We start from the raw sequence: 22,455 nt of genomic DNA, 5'->3' as shown, positions 1-22,455 counted from the left end.
AATACGTGTATGGAAGAAGATTTCTGTTGAAAACGGACCATGCAGCTCTCAAATGGCTTCTGCAGTTCAAAAATTCCGGGGGCCAAGTAGCGCGCTGGATTGGGAGACTTCCAGAATTTGACTTCGAATTAGAATATCGAGCTGGGACTAGCCATAAAAACGCAGATGCCCTGTCACGGAGACCATGCCCCGATGACTGCTCACATTGTCGATGACCAGAAGAGAAGGAAGCTGCTATTTGTAGAGCTACAGCTGTAGACGATAACTGGGAGGATAATAAGATCAAGAAAGACCAAGAAAAAGATCCAGAGCTTGGATCGTATGGAACAAAAGTAATCAAAAACCATTGTGGAAGGAGGTTGTAGGTTATTCGCCAGCGGATAAGTCCTACTGGATCCAATAGAAGTCCCTTACCTTGGAAAACGGGGTTCTGGTGCGGGTGATGGAGTCTGAAGACGGTGGAGAAAAAAAATGCCAGACAGTGGTACCCAGGAAGAGACGACGGGAGGTGCTCGAAGAAATTCAAGATGGAGTCACTGGAGGACATCTGAAAGTGACGAAGACCCTCCAGAAAGTAAAACAACGGTTCAACTGGATTAATTGCCAAGCCGACGTCAAGGACTGGCGCAGAAAATGTGTTGTATGTGCTGCCGGTAACGGACCTCGGATAAGACCGAAAGCTCCAATGCGCCAGTATAACATGGGTAGTCCCGTTGAGAGAATTGCCATCGACATCACCGGCCCGTTCCCAGAGTCCGATCATGGGAACAAATACATCCTGGTAGCCATGGACTTCTTCAGTAAGTGGGCGGAAGCCTATGCCCTGCCCAACCAGGAAGCCTTTACCGTTGCTGACGTCCTGATAGAGGAGTGGATATGTCGATTTGGTATCCCATTGGAGCTGCATTCGGACCAGGGCAGAACACTGCGGGGAAAGACTATGTCAGAAAGCTTCGGCAGGAAATGAACGACGACATCCATGAACGAGTCCGTCTGAACATCCAGAGTTACAGCGATAGGATGAAGAAGGCCTATGACATCAAGGCAAATGCTGGATGATTCGAAACCGGTGACCTATTTTGGCTGTACAACTCTAAGCGACGCCGTGGTTCATAACCGAAATTGCGGAACTCGTGGGAAGGTTTGTACAAAATCATGAAAAAAATTAATGACCTCGATGAAAGCCTAGGGTCGTCCATTTCAATAGATTCACTCCTCATTTCGGAAATCACGACCAAGTTCGTGCCCTTAGACCACCAGAGGATGAAATGACGTTCCGAAAGTTCATGTCTTTATACTCGAACGGACAGAAAGTCGTACATGGGGTTACTCAAGAATTACCACGAGACTTTCTCTAGGTTTCAGTTGATTACGCACTAGCTCACTACGTGGCAGAGGATCTCCAAATGTCAATGGATATCGCTGTGGTATTCAACAAGAAATTCGGTCAGCTCCAAACATTACGAGAACAGAATCCTGAAGTCGGAGGAGTGCTACAGTTGAAGAAGGGTCAGAGAAACATTTCATACTTGATGACCAAAAAGCATCATCGAGAGAAACCGCCTATGAAGATGTCTGGAGGAGTCTTACCAGTCTGAGGGACACGATGCTCGACCAGAATCTCGTGGGCTTGGCAATCCCGAAATCAGCCTCTGGGTTCGACAGGCTGGATTGGAGAATTGTGAGAAGCATGTTGGAAACGATCTTCAGATCCAGCGGCATAAAGATTTTGATACGCGGTAATCATCTTCCACGATCGAGCATGAAGACTGTGGAGTGTTACTTCCATCGAACTTCACAGTGCAGATATGGGGAGTCTTGCAGGTATCGACACACGCCAAGGATGACATTTCGGGGCGAAACGTCTTTAAGAAGGTGGCAATGTAACGAATCTGAAGCCGCCCGTGACCCATATGCCGGCTAATTCATCGAATGAATACATGACTCACCGCGAAAGAATGCAGTCTGAAACCGCCGCGAAATACTAAGCAAGTACTATAGAATTCTACGATGAACCTTTACCGATATAAAAGGCCGACTTCTCGTCCAGAGAAAGCAGTTGAATTTAGAAAGCGAATCGAGCGGTTAAACAAGGAATTCAAATAGTGGAGATGAATCAAGTGTTAGTTGCTAAGTGTTGAATATAACATATTACAATAGTTTACTATACCGATTTAAATGTTTGAAATAATGTTCACATACCATACTATATGGTTATTAGAAAACTATCCATGTGGTAATGATATTATTACTTATAAAAATGCATTTTATTATTTTTTAGAATATAATACCTATTAGTATTACTGGAAGCTCAGAATTGGCTTTGACTAATCAGCAAGAATCTGTCTCGAAGTGGAAATAAGTACCTCCAGTTCTCGTCATAGAATGCGGATTACATATCTACCGAATCTTAATAAAGTATTTCGTTAGGATCGTAGAAGTCCTCAAGATGAATATCACGCAGTCACATAATAGTGTGGGTTACAAAATAATTTTTTTGGAACTTCTGTCCAAGGCACCGAAAATTATGATCTAGGGCTCATTCAATTCGGAATGACCTCTAGCAACATTTTGAAAAATTTCAAGACGGGCTCGAGAAAAATGCAAAAGTTATAAACAATATAGTAAAAAAAGGTGGGTATGGTTTTTTGCAAATATTTCGGAAAATACTAAAGATATTCGAAATTTGAAAAAAAGATCTTCAAAGAGGAGGAAATTTCCTAAAGAACAGTTCCACCTCGCGGAACTCTATGACATATATTTATGATTTCAATTTAGAGGCGAAAATAGGACTGAAATCGGGCGATGCGCATCCCGCACACGCTGACCGATACGGACCTTTGAACAATAAAAATTATTTTCACACATTAAATATCATTTTAAGGAAAAAAAATTCACATAACTTCTAGGCACTTGAATAAACGAAAATCAATAGAAAACAAGTATTAAATTTACATGAAAACCCTGATAAAACCTCAAATTTTATTCACTTCTTGAAGCTTTTATTGAAAGCCTTCAAAGAAGATTTCAGTTGAAAAAATTGAAATATTTTGATTTTCCACTTTGTTATTAAAAACTGAAAAATTGAATTGAAGCAATATTGAAATTTATTCGTACTTTTATTATTTGAAGTTATATAAAAATGATGTTCCATAATTTTTAGCTGAATTTGTTTAAACAATTGTAATGAACGAATGTATTGTTTATAAGATATTTGAATTTATGATGGGAGGATTTTTATCAGTGATGAATATTATGATTTTTAAAAACAAAATCGTTTCTTAAAAAAATTTTTGATTGCCTAATAACGCATTTGTTGATTACGAATTTTTTTGCTACCTAATATGAATATAAAGAAACGTTTTTTTTTCAAAAATCATAATTTCTATTTCTCTTTGATATTCTGAAGAAAAAATTTTTTCAATTTATATTTCCTTTATTTATTCAATAAACAATTTGTTTAAAACAAATTAATTTTCACGATATATTTTTTCCAATACTACCAAAGAAAAACAAAAACAGCTATGTGTAACTTTTTCTGTAAAAATGTTTTTCTCGTGTGTCACTTTTTGTGTAATTTTTTTTTCTTTATTTATTATAAAACAAATTTACAAAAAATACAGAATAATTTTTGTACACAAAAAGTGACACATGGTTGTTTTTGGTTTTTGAAAGTATTAAAATATATATCGTGAAGATGAATTCGTTCAAAACAAATTGTTTATTAAATAAATAAAGAAAAAGTTTTTTCATAATATCAATGATTCAGCAGGAATGTTTCTTCAAAATTCATATTTCTGTTTTAAAATCTGTTTTGAAATCTGTTTTTCCGTTAATCAGCTGTCGCCCCCATACGAACGACAACTCTCAGAAGTTGAGAAACTTGTGCGAGCTAAGGACTAACGAGGTCTTACCTTTCAACGTGTGATTTCTAACACGTTATGACATATTTAGTAGCAAAAAAATTGGTAATCAACAAATGCGTTTTTTAGCAATAAAAAAATTTTTTACAAACGATTTTGTTTTTGAAATCCATAATATTCATCACTGATGAAAATCCCTCCAAACAAATTTCAAATATCTCATAAGCAATACATTTGTTTATAATAATTTTTCAAACAAATGGAGCTAAGAATTATGAAAAATCGTTTTTATGTAACTTCAAATAATAAGAATACGAATAAATTTGAATATTGAGTCTTTCTGTAAATTTGATACTTGTAAAAATTATTCAATGAATTAAAATATATCTAATGAAATAATCACGGAAAAAATTGTTTTTCATGGATTTTCGTTCATTCAAGTGTCAAGAAGGTATGTGAATTTTCTTCTCAATAATAATATATATTTAATGGATTAAAATAATGTCTATTGTTAAAAGGTTCGTGTAGGTCAACGTGTGCGGATAGCGCATCGCCCGCTTTTAGCGCTATTTTCGCCTCTAAATTGAAATTATAAAGATTGGTTGATAGAGTTCCGGAAGGTGAAACATTTTTTTAGGAAAGTCCTCCTCTTCAAGGATCTTTTTTCATGTTTCGTATATCTTTGATATTTTCCGAGATATTTGCAAAAAACCAAAGAAACTTCTTTTTCACTGAATTGTTTATAACTTTTGCAAGCTCCTTTTGGAATTTTTCAAAAAGTGGCTAGAGATCATTCCGAATCGAATGAGCCCTGGATCATCATTTTCGGTGCCCTTGGAAAGAAGTTCCAAAAACAGGATCTTGTGACCCAGATTGTTAGATCAATTATAAAATGCTAATAGTACAGAACCTGTATCCGAAGCTAGATGCTATTTTATCACTGTCGTCATTTAAATCAATGAAGAATTCATTTCCATCATTGATATGGAAGTGTCCAATCTCCATATAGTCTTTTTTCAACTGAAATTACTTTTTTAATCCTTTTCTACCAGCCTCCTTCAGTAATATTAGGCACTCCTTCTTCAATTACCTCTATTACCATCTCATCAAATATTGGAAAATTATTTTTACGCCTGATGCTTTCTTTCAATTTTCCCAAATCAACTCGATGGGATTGAAAACAAAAATAGGGTGGAAGTCTCAGTATAGTGTGTCCATACTTTTCAGCAATAATCTCAAAGGCATACACTTTTTCAAATGGTTTTGTCTGTGAAACTTCAAATAGTTGGTTTTTGGTATAGCAATCTTCAAAATACAAATTGTTATCCATTAAAAAACTTCGTATTTCATCTTTCCTCGAATTTTTTTCCCGGTACTTTGATGAGCTGTCGCGAATGATAGGAAGCGTTGTCAAGAACTATCACACTTTTTGCATCCAAATTTGGGATCAATGTGTTTTCAAACCATTCTTCGAAAATATCAGCTTCCATGTTCTTATGATAATCAATATTGCAGTTCTTAAGTTTTTTTCACATAATTTCAAAGATTTCGGAACCCTTTACCTCCTCCGCAATGCACAATGATTAGTCGCGATCCTTTGCTTGCAGGCATGTTATGCGTACACATTGCCAAACCATATAAAATAATCAGTAGTGAATTAGCAATACTGATTTCAATTCATTGAAAATGCGAATTTCGTCAATAAATTTTTATTTCATTTACATTGTATACGAGCATTCTGAAACTCATAGTAATAATTATGTTTATAACAAAATTAGGATTTATAGTATAAATGGAAGAAATTACGAAAGTTTTTAAAGAAGATGTAGAAACTTAAAAAACTTGAAAAATTACAATAGTTAAATTCTAATTCAAATAGTAAGTTTGCATATTTCCAATATCACTGAGATGAAGTATTCAGATTTCAATGGCATGGTTTGAAGAAAAGTCTTGTTCAGGGAGTCATTAACACATATTATCATAGAATATATACCATACAACCGTTAATAATAAATAAAATTACTGTCACATAATTGAATCAGTAGTAGTTCCTAAGTGAAATAAATAAATGAAAATAGATTAGTGATTATGTGATATTATCTACAATATGAGGAAAATATGTGATATCAATAAATTCATGAATAATTGAAAGAACCCAAATAATAAAAGTATGAAAATACTCAAAATACGTGATCTACAACATGATATAAAGTCTATGTATAAATTCATATCAGTCATAAACTCGAATGAATCAAATGAAATATGTGAGTTATGATATCTAAATTGAAACTAAATCGTCTGATTCACTATTGTTTCGAAAAAAAATGTAATTATCATCAATATCATTTATTAGCAAAATTCATCATCTTTATAATCACATCAAGTAGTACAGAAGCATAGTGCTATAAGCAGTACATCAGACGAATTATTTTGAAACGTCTCACACCTGAGTACTGCAGTTAAGTGCGGTGAATAAAACAAATATCCCTGAGAATCACGCGCTCTATTTCGGAATTCTGCTTCAGACTTTGCATACGTTCCAAGATGGTTCGTCCCACCTCACCACTTTTCATAAAATAATCTTCAGTTCAATTACCTACTTTTGGAAAAATATTGTATATTCAATACAAGGTTTCGTGGAGCTGAACCATTATAATAGGTGGAATTTTGACTGTCACATAGTTAATCAGACAAATTAAATAAAATTATTGAAAAGAAACTTATAGAAGAATGAAAATTTTCTGAAATGTATGAAACAATATTTTGTTTGTTTCTTACATTGTTATGAAGAAATGGTAGTGATATATGGAGAATGAAGGAAAGAGAAATAAATTGTATAAGTTTGAAAATGTCCGTATAGGACGAAAATGCAGTAACGTTAGTTACAAATAAAAGTGATAAAAAACATAGAAAGTTTCATTTCTCTTTTCTTCATTATGAATTCACACCACGTAGTAATGGCTACATCCATCAATTTATATATGGAAAACTATTCTGTAAATATTGAATTAATTTTGAGATATTTGGAATGATTGATGATACTATGAGATTTGAGCCGTTTACGACATTCATTAAATTTACATTGAAACTCCATTTCTCATAGAGGGATCATGAAACCAAAGAATTCCATTGATGATTTCAACTCTAAAACAGTCTCACAAAAATAAGTTATGTAATTTGAAGTTCATGATGAACAGTTCATTGCGATATTTTTCAATTTCAGTTCATAGGGAGTTTTGAATTATATCCAAACTCCAATTATTTTTAAGACCAACTATTCAAAATAGTTTCGATAGCGATCAAGGAAAGATATTCAGTATATCATTGAATCCAACGAAACATCGAATAAGATACGGTATTTAGAAAAATATTCAATCCAATAAAATAATATTACGCAGAATGATGTGAAAATCATCTCGATGCAGAATAGAGGTGTTTTGAAAACATAATTTCATTAAAACAAATTGTTTCTGTGAAATGAAGTATAAATGAATCAACTGAGAAACAACTATATTGATTCTTGCTTGCTTCTTTGCTACTCCTGTAGCAAAGAAGCAAGCAAGAATCATGTCAGTGTTTCATGTCAGTGATTTCACCCTCAAACCAATATTACATTTTGTGGTGAATTTTGTGATCGAAATTATTTGTGCTGCATGCATCAAAATAATAAATCCTACAAAACTGAATACCAATGAGCGGAAATTGGACCACTATGAAATCCATCCTGATTGTTATAAATTAAATAGGATGAATGTTTCACCAATAATTATCAAAAGGCAACATGCTACATTGTTATATGAAATCACGTGTGTGTCACGATTTTAACGATATCAGTTAAAAAATGTCGGATAAAAATATGAAAGTTCTTCGCGTTCGTAAGAGAAATATAAATATTCTTTTATCCTAAAATCCAAATACGCAGGATTTCATTATATCCATAAGAGCGTTAATTTCATCCCGTGACAGATGGAATCGAAAATGAAAAGATTAATCATGCAATATTACAGAATGAAGTATTGAAAAATGCTTCCATTAAATTGAAAAAGCCTGTTGAATCACCTACTTGAATATATTTTATATGTATATTGTATATGGAAATGTTTGTTTGCGATGGTTCTGCATTTTATGAAATCAAAAGTTGAAGCCCAAAAGTAACCCATAATACGCAGTACAACTTCCGAGAGACTATGGCAAAGTATACATTCAAATTTTCTAGATTCATCAAATGAAATATATGTTTAGTATTTATCTAAGCTTCGTCAAAATAAAATTTGATAGGTGAAATTAAGTTATTGTTAAAAAAAAATGCAAATTAAATAAATACGAATTGAAGTTCAGAAAATCGGCTGAGGATGAAAGTGAGTGAATATACTTGAAACGATTTTCAAAAAATTTATTCAAATTCGGTGTCTGTGATCAAAGTTGAATCGATTGAGCAGAATATCTTTTTGTTCTTCATCTTCCAGATACCATCCTCATTTGGAAACGTTACATGAATCACCTGTTGCGACTGAATTATCATTAAGAAGATGGAAACCTTTTCGAATATTTATGAATTGAATGAAATAGGAAACAATAACATCTTAATTTGTAATTTTCTGGAACCTTTGGTGTAGTAATTAATATTACTGGAGTTTCATCTCAACACCAAACCGTTATTTTCAACACCTCGACAAGTGTTTCCATCAGCAAGTGAGCATCTTCAAGAGGAAGATCAAACTGGTGAAAATGATCATTTGGTGATTGAAACACGTATTGAGGTGTTGAGAATAACTGTTTGGTGTTGGGATAAAACTCCAGTAATATTCAATTACTATATTTGATGTTGCATTCTTCTTCAATCACGAAAATTCACCAAGAGCGGTTCAGGGATATAATTAAAATCTGTTTCATAAATATTTAGAGAAAATGAAAATAACTGGCCGATACTTGATGGAAAAACTATCTACTGTCAGATTTAAATGATAAACAGCTATACAATTGCTTCCTCAAGCAGGAATGATGAACCAATTAATTTTTCACCTATTATTCCTGTTTGAGAATGCAGAACATTTGTAGAAGTTTTTGTGAAAATTTTTACAGTGAAAATCTCACGTCGAACTACTAGTGAGATTTACAAATATTCAGTTTCTGTCTATATCAGGAATGTACTTCTCAGTTCAAATCTTGTTCTCCTGAAAAACGGTGATTGTCATGATTTGCAGAACTGATGACTCCGATGAAAATCAATAATTTTTTTCTTTTAAAGACATTGATTATTGATTTTTCAATTTTTTTCATAATATCATCATTTCAACAATGTTCATCTGATATTCCAACAAAAATCAATTTTCCTTACTCGATTTGGAATTCACAATATTAGAATATAAAATTTCATATCTGCTTTGAAGTCAATCTCAAAAATTATTTTCTAAAGAACGAAAATTCACAGTGGAAGCAGATGTTGCAGTCAGCCTGTTGAGTGAATTAAGCTGAAGTTTGTATCTCGAAAATGAATCAACTTTTCGTAAATTTCATTTCACTACCATAAAGTATTCCAACAAGAATCCTATCACCTGGAATATCCTTGAACAATGGAAAAAAATTAATATATTTTCGAAATAATAGGCTAATATTTCGATAATATTGGTTTCTAGGTGATAAATAAATATAAATTAAAATGTAGGTTCCATTCAGACTGTGCGATTTCTCTGCACAAACGATGTACACGTTATATTTTTCTATTCACAAAAGTTTTTCGTGTGTAAAACTCTCCTTTCATAGAAACATTTTTATTCAGTGAATACTTCTGGTACCACTATAACCCTTATACGCCAAATCTTGATTGAAGGACCTATCAAAATGGCTGTGATCTTCATAATGAGGATGAGCTACGACTTCGTATGTTGACGAATGATGCTTTTGTTCCACCAACTTCTTCAAAGCTACAATGCCTGCTATAGTTAGAGCTATTTTAGCCACGAGGAGTGCTTTGAATGCTATCAGGGCTATAAACTTAAGAGCTATGGCTCCAAGTGCAGCTGCTTTCAATTGCAGTAACATCATCATCGGTCGAAGACGCATACCACCTCCACCGCCTCCGCCTTTCTTTTTTCTCCCTGAAATAATATACATGGAGATGGTGATATTACCAAAAAATTGCAATTCGTCTGAGAAAATGATCAGGTCAATATTATTTCTTGATATCCCCAGGTGAGTGTATCGATATGAAAAAAATACCATCAACTGAGTAACAAGAAATTTCAAAAATATCATATATTTGAAAATACAAATATTACAGCTAAAATTTTCAAATATATGAACAGAGTACAAAATATCCGCATTAGTCCATTAGTCCATAATGGTTACTCTCCAATGAAATTACCTTAACATTGAAATACAATAATTATTTCGTAAAGTGAACTTGTCTGTTGACGTCAATAGTGCATAGTCTATGAACTGATCTAGATCGGAATTATATTACTTATAATCAGGAAATAATAGATCAGATGATTCATATCAAAGAACAATTTCGCAGTCCAAGGACTACTATTTAAGTGAAAAAAGTGGACCAGTTTTTGCCTAACATATTTTCAAATAACTAAATTCTTTGCTAACTAACTCCACCACGACCATGAATACAAAGTTCGTGAAGACTGATTAAGATAAAGCTGTTAAATATTTTATGTCTTCAGAATTGGACAGGCTGATTCAAACTATGAACTCAACACAAATGACAAAGAAAAACATAATTAAGTCTTCAGATATGTCTCGGAAAACGTGAAAAAAATTGAAACCTTCGAAAACGAAATCAAAATTCTGGAGAAAAAAGCACGATGGAATAATATTGTATGAATATTGCGAATGGAACAAATCTCCTAGAGGAAACTACTCGACCTCTCAATAACCTCTTTGGCATCAAATTGGTTTAACAAAATATCAACAACATCTATCAAATCGAAACTTTTTCAGATCATCTGTTGTTCTTGAATTTGTTTCATATTTGAAAAACCGAAATTTATTCAGAAACATGAGAAAACTGAAAGGTACTGGAGTTGCTATAGGTAATGACGCATCTCATGAACAAAGATGAAAACAGAAATTTTCAGTTCGCCATCACAAAACTGCCAAACAGCAAAAAACAGCCTAAATTGAAGGGGACACCCATTGTGTTCATTGTGGATGATCTACCGAAACTAGAAGGAGATCAGAATATTAGCGAGTCAAAATACAACTGTGCAAAAAAAAAACATATTGCAGCCTCCTCAATTTCGGGTACTAGGAACTGATGAAATTATCGAACCAGAAATGAGGTACACCCAGAAAAGAAAGGGAACGAAAATTCATTACATCCCAAAAACACGAAGCAGCAAAGTGGAAGTCCATTAGATTTGAACTGACGACAACTTTTGTTTATTAATTTCAATACATTTTGAATGTTTTCTTGTCTTGATGGAATCAACCATAACTACTTTTCATTCTTGTATGTTCATCACAAATTTGTTTTAGAATGTCTGGGAGAATTAATATTGCCCATATAAATGTTAGGTTATCAGTGCCAATTTTTTTTGATATAATAAATTAATTGATGTAGCCATTACTATGTGGTAGGAGATCATGATGAAAAGAGAAATGAAAATTTCTATGTTTTTTACCACTTTTATTTGTAACACGTTATGTTTTTATTGTTTAAGTTCGAAAATGTCCATATAGGACGAAACTGCAGTAACGTTAATTACAAATAAAAGTGGTAAAAAACATAGAAATTTTCATTTCTCTTTTTTGATATAACATTTTCGACTCTTGATGATGATCATGACTTTCAAGGTCCATCAGAAACTTGGCTCTCATGACAACATTGATATATCCCCGGTTTTGGAATATTTCGCAAGGATAGAGCTACAAGGGCTGCTGGTGGAATAAGATTGTATGTAAACCATCAATTTCCACAATAAAGATACTCAGTCAATTTACGACTAACCATACTTGCGAAAAACTCAGGGTTTCGACACAAATTGACTGCGAAAAAATTGTGATGGGGGTGATTACATGGCCACCTCAGCTTGACGCAAATATTTTTGTAGATGAAATCGTGCTTGCTTGCAGTGATATTATTTGCCTCGGTGATTTTAATATAAATTTAATGAACTCCGACAATACCTCAGAGGGAATTGGATTCAAACAGATAATACAGGAGCCAATACGTATCAGCCCCAATTCAATCTCAATAATATATATTATTATTATGAACGAATAATCATTTTTCAACAAGATTAGAGTTTACGACGCCAACATTTCCGATCACTTAATCACTAAATTTATAATCGATGTGCAGTGCGAAAAAAAACATCAGTCATAAACACGTTTTGTGATTTTTTTTTTATGTAATGCACTGTTTGGAACCTTTGGTGTAGTAATGAATCACTGGATTTTATCACCAAAATCTTCAAAGTGAAGATTATTCTTTGGTAATGGGATAAAACAAATAAAAATGAAGTTCACTGAGAATTGTAAAAAAATCTGAAGAATTAAATGCTAAAATATAGAAAAGAAAGTATATCTCGATCGAAAGATCAAAAATGAAAACTTTAAAGAAGAACGAAAAGTTCTCGGTGATATTTGTATAATGGGAAATAGTAAAAATTGATTTTCATACGACAGAAAATGAAGTTTATTACCATTTTATACGAATTGTCAGTACTTTTACGAAAGTAGAGAGACACTAATTCATCTATATCAGAACACTCTTGGAACTAATTTTGAGCAGAAGCTCAACTTCCAGCTCGTCACGAATGAAAGGATACCTCATACGACACTGCAGATGAATACAGTAGCATTAGCATGTGGGTCTCACCAAATTGACAACGGTAAATGTGTCCTTTCATTATATTCTATATCACCCACTCAGTGAACTATTGTGCTGCAAATGGGGAATTTCCCAAATCATTAAAGGAGGGGCTTGTAATACCTATCGCTAAAGCTAATTCACCTACAAGTCCCAATGAGATAGGGCATATTTCCATCCTGCCAACTTTGTCCAAAGTATACAAATACAATTATGTGACTATTTTCATTTTTTTGAGGTTAAAATACAAGCACAACAGGAAAATTCTTAAGGCGCTCTGAGAGCTGTGCCTGTGCGAAAATAGTGATCCACGTCGGATTTGAATAGCTGGAAAGCTGGAGACTAAATTCATATGGAATAACGTGGAGTGGTCCCACAGAGAGGAACATTGATTTAGGAGAAAATTCAAAGAAGCCGCAAACATTTCGTGCAACAACGTATTCAGCCAAACCAGCGTAGAAATACGCAACATATGGAAACCCATCATCAAGCGAAAAATGGCCAACTCCCGCCAAAACGGTCATCTCCCACGGAACCAGTGAAGCGGAAAATGGAAAGCGGGGATAAGTGAAAGTACTCGAACGATCTATAAATAGTTATCTCTCGGAGGAATCAGTCCAGTCATCACCCGAAGACGACTGTAGACACTAACAATCGAAACGTCGTGAACTAACGTGACTTGAAATCTCTCCACTTTTTATTTTTATTTTCTTTTTTCATTTCTTCATTTTCATTTATTCAATTGTTTTATTTTTACTAGTATTTTATTTTACTATTATTTCATTTCAGGTTCATTTTGGTTAATATAATTGTTATTTTCAGCTATTCATTTTCAATTCTTCTTTTATATTTGTTTCAGGGATTTCAAATCATTTTATATAGTAGACAATGGAAGTCCGAACTAGTGAAATTCATCATGAAACATTGTCAATCACCTTCAAACAAAAAGCCATATTGATGAAAGGCTCATGATGTTGAAGTCTTCCAAATATTCAAGGATATGGAGGTTTACGGCTTTCTCCATGATTTTTGATATCACTAATAGCAAAGCGACTGGTCTCTAGTCACTTGAAAGATGTTTCTTGCTTTTTTGAGAATAGGCTGAAAGGGTGTCAGTTTTATTGCTGTTGGAAAGCGTTTTATCGCTGTAAATTTTTTTTACTGACCTAACCTTCATTTTTTTCATCATTTCATCGGCTAGAAGGAAATTATCGTAAAACATCAGGTGTGTATTTCTGTAGTTTGTCATGTTCATAAAGAGCGCTGGAAAAATTCAATTTTGAGAACTTTGGATGAAAGAAATTCTGAAAATGACTTTTTTTCGAAATCGTAGTTTAAGCATTAAAATATAATTTAAATTTTTTTCAAAGTTGAAGAATGCAGCCCCTATCTAAGATTTTACAAATGAGCCAATCAGTTTTTTTAGGAAGCTGGGCTCACTTGGTAAACTTGCAAATTGCAATGTAGGGTCAAATAGAAACTTCTCACACTACACCCAACCTAACCTGTACACCTTTCACAAGTCGAAACAATCCATGAGTTTGATTTGAAAATTCACAGCAACCATCTCCTGAATATATCAATTCGAAACTGCATACTTGGTAAGTCAGTTAGTCGATAGAGGTACTTGTTCTGTTTTTGAAAGAACATATATTAAAAATTACATGGTTTTGAGACAGACCTGAAACCTTCCCTTCAAAAACGTGACAGATTTTTACAATTTATCGAAATAGAGAATTCAGAAGACTTTTATTTTCCTGCTGAAAAATAATACATGGAATGATATTGATTCAAAATAGAGTCAAGAAATGAGAGGAATGATCTGACAGAATGTGCTGTGAAGAAAATATATTAGCTTATTATCAGCATTAGAAAATATATCACAGTAAACAGCACGTGATTCATTCAAATCATTGTATGTTCCTCGGGTTTCTATTCATATCTTCCAGTTCATTTACTAGCATGTATTCGATTGATTCATTCATCAATTTTTTCAATTCATATATAATGATGGGAAAACAGTAAATAATGTTCATGAAAAATGTCATATTTCATTATCACCCTTCACCTCATCCATATAATTTTGCTATCCTCTCAATTACCTTCTTCTGCAGATTCATTGACACTCTCATCAAGAAATCTAAACTCCAGCGTATGTGTTTTTGCGTATTCGGTGAGTCTATCCAAGAGTGCATCATTGAGGGCATCTTCTCTGTCTTTTGGATCATCGGGCAAAACAATCGTAGATTGCTGTCTGGAGGTTCTGTCGTGTTCTTGATCATGGTTTGCTTTTATCTTCAGACCGCCGCCTAGATCCAAATTATGGGGTAAGCCATCGATGTATCGGAGAACACGTTCCTGTAAATTGAATGGGTATTGAACATGTGACTCTAACAATGAAAGAAGAACGTTTTATAGTACAGTTACTTGCCGTTCATTGCATTATAAAAAATATATTTCTGCTACTTAGAATACCTCAGTTACAGCTACCAAAATAATATTGTACATCTGGAATATATGGCATTTTTAATAAAGTGTATATTTTCATATCCAGCGTAGGAAGCTGATAATCTCAAGTTTATTATTCGAAACTTCGGATTGTTTCGAAGCTTCTGAGTTTTTCTCAACCCCTGTGCATTTTGCCCTCACGATTTCAAAAAGCCGATTCGATTTTCTGATCTGATAATGAAGCAGTGGAATCCATAGTATTCGGAAATGAATTCAAGTATGACAACTCTTGAGAATTTACATGGAAAAATTTTAAAGCATATATATATATATATATATATATATAAATATATATACATATATATATATATATATATATATATATATATATATATATACATATATATGGATATATACATATATATATATATATATATATATATATATATATGTATATATACATATATATACATACATATATATATATATGTATATATACATGTATATATACATATATATATGTATATATACATGTATATATATATATATATATATATCCACCTTTCTCACTGATTTCAAAAGTTCTCAGAAAAATAGAGAACGATAATGAAGAAGTCATTGTAGTTGTTCCAATGTGGAAATCACAACCATGGTTTCCCAAACTAGAATCCATGATTGTTTCTGATATTTTCATATTTGTGCAAAAACCTTCAGTACTTATGTCGCCTTTCAGAAAACCCCACCCGCTTTGGAGGCAGCTTATCCTGGGGGTGGCCATTTTATCAGGAAAGCCTTCAGACGAAAGCACATTCTTACATTAGTTAAAGACACCATGACAGCGTCATTGAGCCTTCTGCAATTGTGAAAAAAATATCATATTCCACCCAGAAACTGAAAATATCTTAGAATTCCTGAATAGCGAAATGGAAAAAAGAGCAAACTATTCTTCCATAAATTCTAAATCTAATTTAGAAATGAACCAACATTCCTCAAATACAAGGAAATATGGGACTCAGAACCAGTTCTGGAGCATTATTCTAGAGTCTATTTCCACTAGAGTCTTTGGATCTGAGAAAATTAACTTTTAAGTTAACACTTCTTTTAGCTTTAGCCTCTGCGCAAAGGGTCCAGACATTAAGCACTATTCGTTTATTGAATATTCTCATTCTGAAAGATAGAATTGAAATGCGTATAACAAACATCCTTGAAACTTCCAAACCTAAAAATCCACAACCAAGGTTACAATTTTCATTATTCAGGGAAAAACCGGAACTACCTATGTCTAGCCTCCACCATCTTATACTATATCGGGAAAACAAAAAATCTTTGAAAAAAAAAATAATGAGTATTTTATTTTGACAATTAAAAAGCTTCTCCACCCTGCCACGTCACAAACTCAGAGCAGATGAATGGAAGAGGTTTTGTGGTAAAGTGGCGTGGATACTGCCATTTTCAAAGTACACAGCAAAGTACACAGCAAAGTACACTGCTTCATCAGCAGCGAATAGATCGGGGATGAACATATAACACATTCTTCCGGCTGCAGGTTGGTCTACAAGGTCAGATACCTTCAATGAATTCTACAACAGAACTTTAGTTTGTGCATAGTTATGACTTCAAAGATCCAGTAAAATATTTTCTGATATAACCAGATACCTTCAATGAATTCTACAACAGACCTTTAGTTTGTGCATAGTTATGACTTCAAACATCCAGTAAAATATTTTCTGATATAACGATGTTTTACTAAAACTAATGTTCACTATGATTGGAAAATCGAAACACTGTATAATTTTCACAATTATCAGAACTTTATTTTAAAAGGGTTTTGAAACGTGTCCAAATTCGCTAAATGAAGATAGGAGGAGCTCATTTGCTATCATCATTCAGCACTTGAGTGAAATGCACATACTTGTGTGATATAGTAAAACGATATGATGAATATTCTTGTGCATTGGTTCTTGAAAATAATAAACTGTAATCCTTACTCTAACACTGACACTATTACAAGCAAAATACATTGGATTCTGAATTCAAACGTATTATTGGAGAAATAATTTGGTACTACTTATAAATGTAATATTCATTTGTCATTGAAGAAAATTCAAATCATCTGAAAGAATAATATATTCAGACCTATCTCATTTCACTACAGTGTAGGGTAATGAACTGACACCTATCAGAAAACAACTACTCTCCTGGCTAATACCACGAAGGGCGTTGGATTATATCCCACAGGTGTCAGTGCAGGATTCTTCACTGAAATTATTCCTGCATATGCTGTTGGCGATACTGCCGCAATAGATTTTCAATTATTGAAACACACTTGAAGACCAGTTTCGGGATGTTTGTCTACTCATCATTGCACGGTAGTGTCTATCATCAACATAAAGTCGATGACTTCCGCTAATTGAAAATCGAATTCCTTCAGAGTATCATTCCTTGAACGGTTGTTGAATGCTGTATTTCTGAATATGGAAGCTAAAATAGCGGTCGTTTTTATTGAAGCAATAACTGATTCAATTTCATTTGCTGTGCCTTCCAGAACAAGTACAGGGGAACCAGAAAGAACATATTTGAAACGACTGTGCAGAATTGCAGAAAATCCGTACGAACATTTGTAGATGACATGAATAAAATCGTATTTACCTTCTTTAACCAAATGAATGAACAAGAGCAAATTGGCTCTTTAGCAGGTACTCCGAAACAGTCAGTGACTTAATAAATAGTAATACTTTTAATGCCAATAATTAACAAGGAATTTTCTGCAGTTGAATGAAAAACTTCAGGAGAAAGTTTCTTTGGGACAATTTTGTTATTTAATATTTCGCACTTACTTTTGAACTCAACAGTTAAGTTTATACTGTCTCATCAAAATTTTTATCTAAAATCAAGCTATACATATACGTATGCTTCTAGCATGGCTTAAGTTTTAGGTCCGATTTTGTTTCATTGAATATTGTACAAAAGAATGTTATTTCACATTCTTAATACCTGAGGTTCTTATACAAAGGTCTTGCCATGCGAAGGCTATAGATAGCCTTTCGAATTGAATGCGATGCATGAGAAAGAAATACCCACGTATTTGATATACAAATAGCGGTTGCCTTCAGACAGCCAAAACTAGATGGCGAAAGGCAACAAAGTATGATCAATGAAATTGGTGATTTAAATCACTAAATTTCATCAACAAGTTCTATCGGAATCATGATTCATACTCACATGAACTAGGTATATTTAAGACTCAACTGATTAATTTCAATGATTTTAATATTCAACTTATAGCGTCATCCATACAGCTTATCTTTGCTCGCTTTTGCCATCTATTGATACAAAACTCAACTATGAATCGATCTTTACCATCGAAATTTCACCAGAAACTGAACTATGTAGAAATCTATATAATTTTTTGTTTATAAGAAAAGTAGATGGAAGACTCGAAGCTAAATTCCCGATTCAAAGTGGTATATCGTCCCAAAAATCTTCGACATTAGTTTTGGCCTCTGTTGGACAATAAAAAGTAAATGAATGAAAAATTATTTGACATGAGTTCAAAATTTTTTATACCATTAAACTACTATTTCTTCATCAGGAAATTGTTCAGGAGAGTCAGGAGCAAAGTTTCTTATCAGTTCTCATCAATCAATGTATTAATTAAAGAAGTGTTTAATTACTATACAGGAGCCTACATTGTAACATAACAACTCAGGTAACACGGCGATGTGCTTAACAAAGACAGACACCAATCAACCTACCATTAAAATTAAAATTATTACTAGACTGTCACAGTCAAAAAGAAGTATTTGTAAATATAAGAATAGTACTAGTGAACAGGAAAGTATGCACAAATTACAATTACTAGCACCATTATACTCAAAAACATGTTAAAAGCAGCAGTTTTTGTTCAAACAATCGGTGAGAAGATTTTCATTCCTGCAGACATTCGTTAACGGAGTAGTGTGCTTTCAGTACAGGTTGATTTTGCAGCTTAGCTTTAAAGGAATGTAAGCCAGGGGCAGATTTGATATCGTCATCAAGAGCATTATAGGGCCTGTCACCCATCGATCCCCGATGAGTTTGCGACACTGATGATCTAGTGAATGGTTAAGGTAGTTTATATTTACTTTTAGTACGATAGTCATGAGAGTTTCCATAAGAAGAAATATTAGTAATATTTTTCCTCACATAGACAAAGCAGTGGTATGTATATAAACAAACATGGTTGTCATCATAACAATTTTGCAGTGTTCTCTCAGGCGTACCGCCATCATTAACTGTTTTTTCTTTGAATGGAGAAAGTTTCTTGTACCTTGGATGTACCAATGAATTATTTCATAGCAGATGACATACTGAATAAGACTTGAATATACCAGTTTCAAGAGAGAATGTGCTTTTCAGTTGATGTTCAGTTCCATATGATTGCTCCAGGGGAGCTTATGATATAACAAGATTGTTATCATCTGCATATACAATCGATAGAGAAACAGCAGAACAGTGAGTCGGAAGATCATTGATAAAACAAATGAACAACAGAGGCCCGAGTGCTGATCCCTGAGGTACGCCTGTCGAAATGTATTGAATATCCGAGAATGTATCGTTTTGATATATAAGTGAATCTTACTTATAAGTCTTTAATGTAATGAAAAAAAAGTGATACAAATTATAAATAAACTTTTTTGGGAGAGATAACATAGTTGATATCTGACATTAAAAGGAAGTTGTTTGTTGTTTTGATCATTGTAATGATGAATGAATACTTATTCATTGATACTTAGGCTACGTCAAAGAACTGAATAATTCTTGTTGTCCTCTTGAGAATTCTCTCTTTGGGCAAAGATTTGAGATGTGAGATGAAATATTTTGTAACACATTAAACTTGTCTGTCTTCTATTTTCTAGAATGGTTATTTCAAATTCATTTCGAAGTGCTACTGATCTAACTGTATTAAAGTCCGGGTATACTTTATATTTTTGGTTATATAAATATACCAGGAATCTTATTTGAATTTTTTATAAACTATTTTTGTGAACCATAGGAGAAGGATGCCACACTACAGCCCCATATTCGAGTTTGGGTGTGATCAAACTATTACATAGTGTAGTAGTCCCATTATTTGTAGTGCCTGAGATGTGTAGTCATAGTATATACCCAAATGGTTGACAGTCTCTACCCTGGATGATTTTTATACTCATCTAGTAATCGTATAGTGTCTTAGTTAATGTTTGGGTACAAGACATGTTTGGGTAAGCTCAATTGGTAATTTAGTTTGAATTATTTTGTAAATATAAATATTTTGAGCTGTATCGAGCATTGAGGGGCCAAAGCAACGTTCCACCCACAAGAGACGTTCCTGACCTTCTGAAAGGCAAAAAAAACAAGAAACATATTATTACCAAGAAACATATTTGTCCGATATATCGAATTTAATCATCCAACGGAATGAACTCCGGTGCTCATGTCGAAGTAATTGTCATTGAAAATAACGCCTAATATATTTTTTGGACATTGAAAGTGTTTTGTTTCGTGAGTGAAGATTTCCTTCAATGGAGCTCCCCGAATCCACTCCTCAGAAATGTACCTTTCCAACGCTACTCTTCAAGCGGACGACCACGAGGAATCAAAGTAAGTCCCTTAGTGTTTTCTCTTCTTCGATTGACGACTTGTTTATTTTGTGGAAATTCATGTTCACTGAGGATACACTACAAAAACATACTTTTGTCTATTTTCCACTATATTTCTTTATTGTTGACCGGTCGACCCGTCAACAACAAAGAAATATAGTGGAAAATAGACAAAAGTGTGTTTTTGTAGTGTATCCCTTAATGTTCTTATTCTTGACATAATTTTAACTATTGTTTTCTCTTTCTCCATTATTTTTGGGAATAACGGATATCACCCAACTCAGAATATTTTCCAACAGTTCATTTTTCGAAACCAATTTCTGAGCTAATATATACACAAAAAATACATAACAAAACATTTGAACTGAACGAGAGCTCATTTGTTACACTACATCGATGGACACTATTGATGTTCTCCTGCAAGTTGACACACTCTTTTGAATCCTCAATCTGTCAAGGTCATCTTCAAATAACAAACACTCAAAGTACTTCCAATTTCAAGTTAGATCATCAATAAATATGAGAATATGGATCCAGGTTTGATGCTTGAGGGACTCCAGAGTTTGCGCCAAATTTCTCTGAACAATTACCCTCATATCCGACCCTGAAGTATCTGTTATTCAATTACGAGGCCAGTAATTTTAGTGCTCGGGTATCAGGACCACTTCTAGTAACTTTTTCAGTATCACATCATGATAAAGTTCATCGAATGCCTTCTGAAAATCGATATGAATATAGATGTAGAGGACATAATGAGTGAATGTTACTAGATTTGTTGATGTCAACTTTTTTAGAACAAATCCTTGCTGATCATCAAAAATATTCACTCCAGAATCTCTCCACACTCTTGCAAAGATGATCTGTACAAACCGTTTCACAATAGCACATAGCATTCCTATTGACCTATAGTTTTCAGTATCCAAGACCCTGCCAGCCTTATGGATAGGTGTCACTAATGGGTCACAAGATCCTTTTTCCGTAACTTCTGTCCAAGGACACCAAAAAGTATGATCCAGGGCTCATTCGATTCGGAATGACCTCCAGGAACTTTTTAAAGAATTTCAAGAGGGGCTCGAAAATATTGCAAAAGTTATGAAGAATTTAGTAAAAAGAAGGGGGATTGGTTTTTTGCAAATATCTCGGAAAATACTGAAGAAATCCCAAATTTGAATTTGATCTCGCACGCGCTGACCGATACGGACCTTTGAACAATAAACATTATTTGAACCCATCAAATATCATTATTAAAAAAAATTCATATAACTTCTAGACACTTGAATAAACGAAATCCATGAAAAAAATGTTTCTTTCCTAATCATTTTAGGTATCAGATATACTGTGATCAATAAACTAATTTTTACATAAATTTCCTGATAATTTTCATACTAAAAACCTCAAATTATTTTCACTTCTTAGAGCTTTTTTCGAAAGCCTTCAAAAATGATTCCTGTTGGACAAATTAAAAAAACAAGTATTTCATGGATTCCTGGGGGTCCACCTGGACTACTTCGGGAATCACTGCTCTGAAGAGACCAATATTCATAAAATTATATTTCGTTATGTTTATTGGTGGATAACTTGTGAATCTGTAATGTCTTCATTATCCCAAGAAAAATTTAATGTCTATGAATAGAGATCAACTGAAGATACGAATTTAACAAAATAATGAACAAGACACAAGTAATTAATATGAGCAGTG

At 33.5% G+C, this 22,455-nt stretch overlaps 1 protein-coding gene across 3 annotated transcripts in view; it reads right to left on the bottom strand.

The window, feature by feature from the left end:
* Positions 1-5,564: 5,564 nt before the first annotated feature.
* The window catches only part of LOC111505287 (uncharacterized), a 45,609-nt gene continuing 28,718 nt past the window's right edge, over positions 5,565-22,455 (bottom strand). For all 3 annotated transcript variants that reach the window (XM_074175209.1, XM_074175207.1, XM_074175208.1), the window contains 2 exons: positions 14,790-15,045; positions 5,565-9,961 (listed from right to left, as the gene is read on the bottom strand). In XM_074175209.1, coding sequence (XP_074031310.1) covers positions 9,639-9,961; positions 14,790-15,045 — 579 coding nt within the window. In that variant the 3' untranslated portion in view covers positions 5,565-9,638. The remainder of the gene's footprint in view (positions 9,962-14,789; positions 15,046-22,455) is intronic.

Source organism: Leptinotarsa decemlineata, unplaced genomic scaffold (genome assembly GCF_025532065.1).
Source record: "Leptinotarsa decemlineata unplaced genomic scaffold, Ldec_3_MD MMD2_tig00000882_RagTag_RagTag, whole genome shotgun sequence".
Lineage (NCBI taxonomy): Eukaryota > Metazoa > Arthropoda > Insecta > Coleoptera > Chrysomelidae > Leptinotarsa > Leptinotarsa decemlineata.
This window is presented reverse-complemented; position numbering and strand designations above follow the sequence as displayed.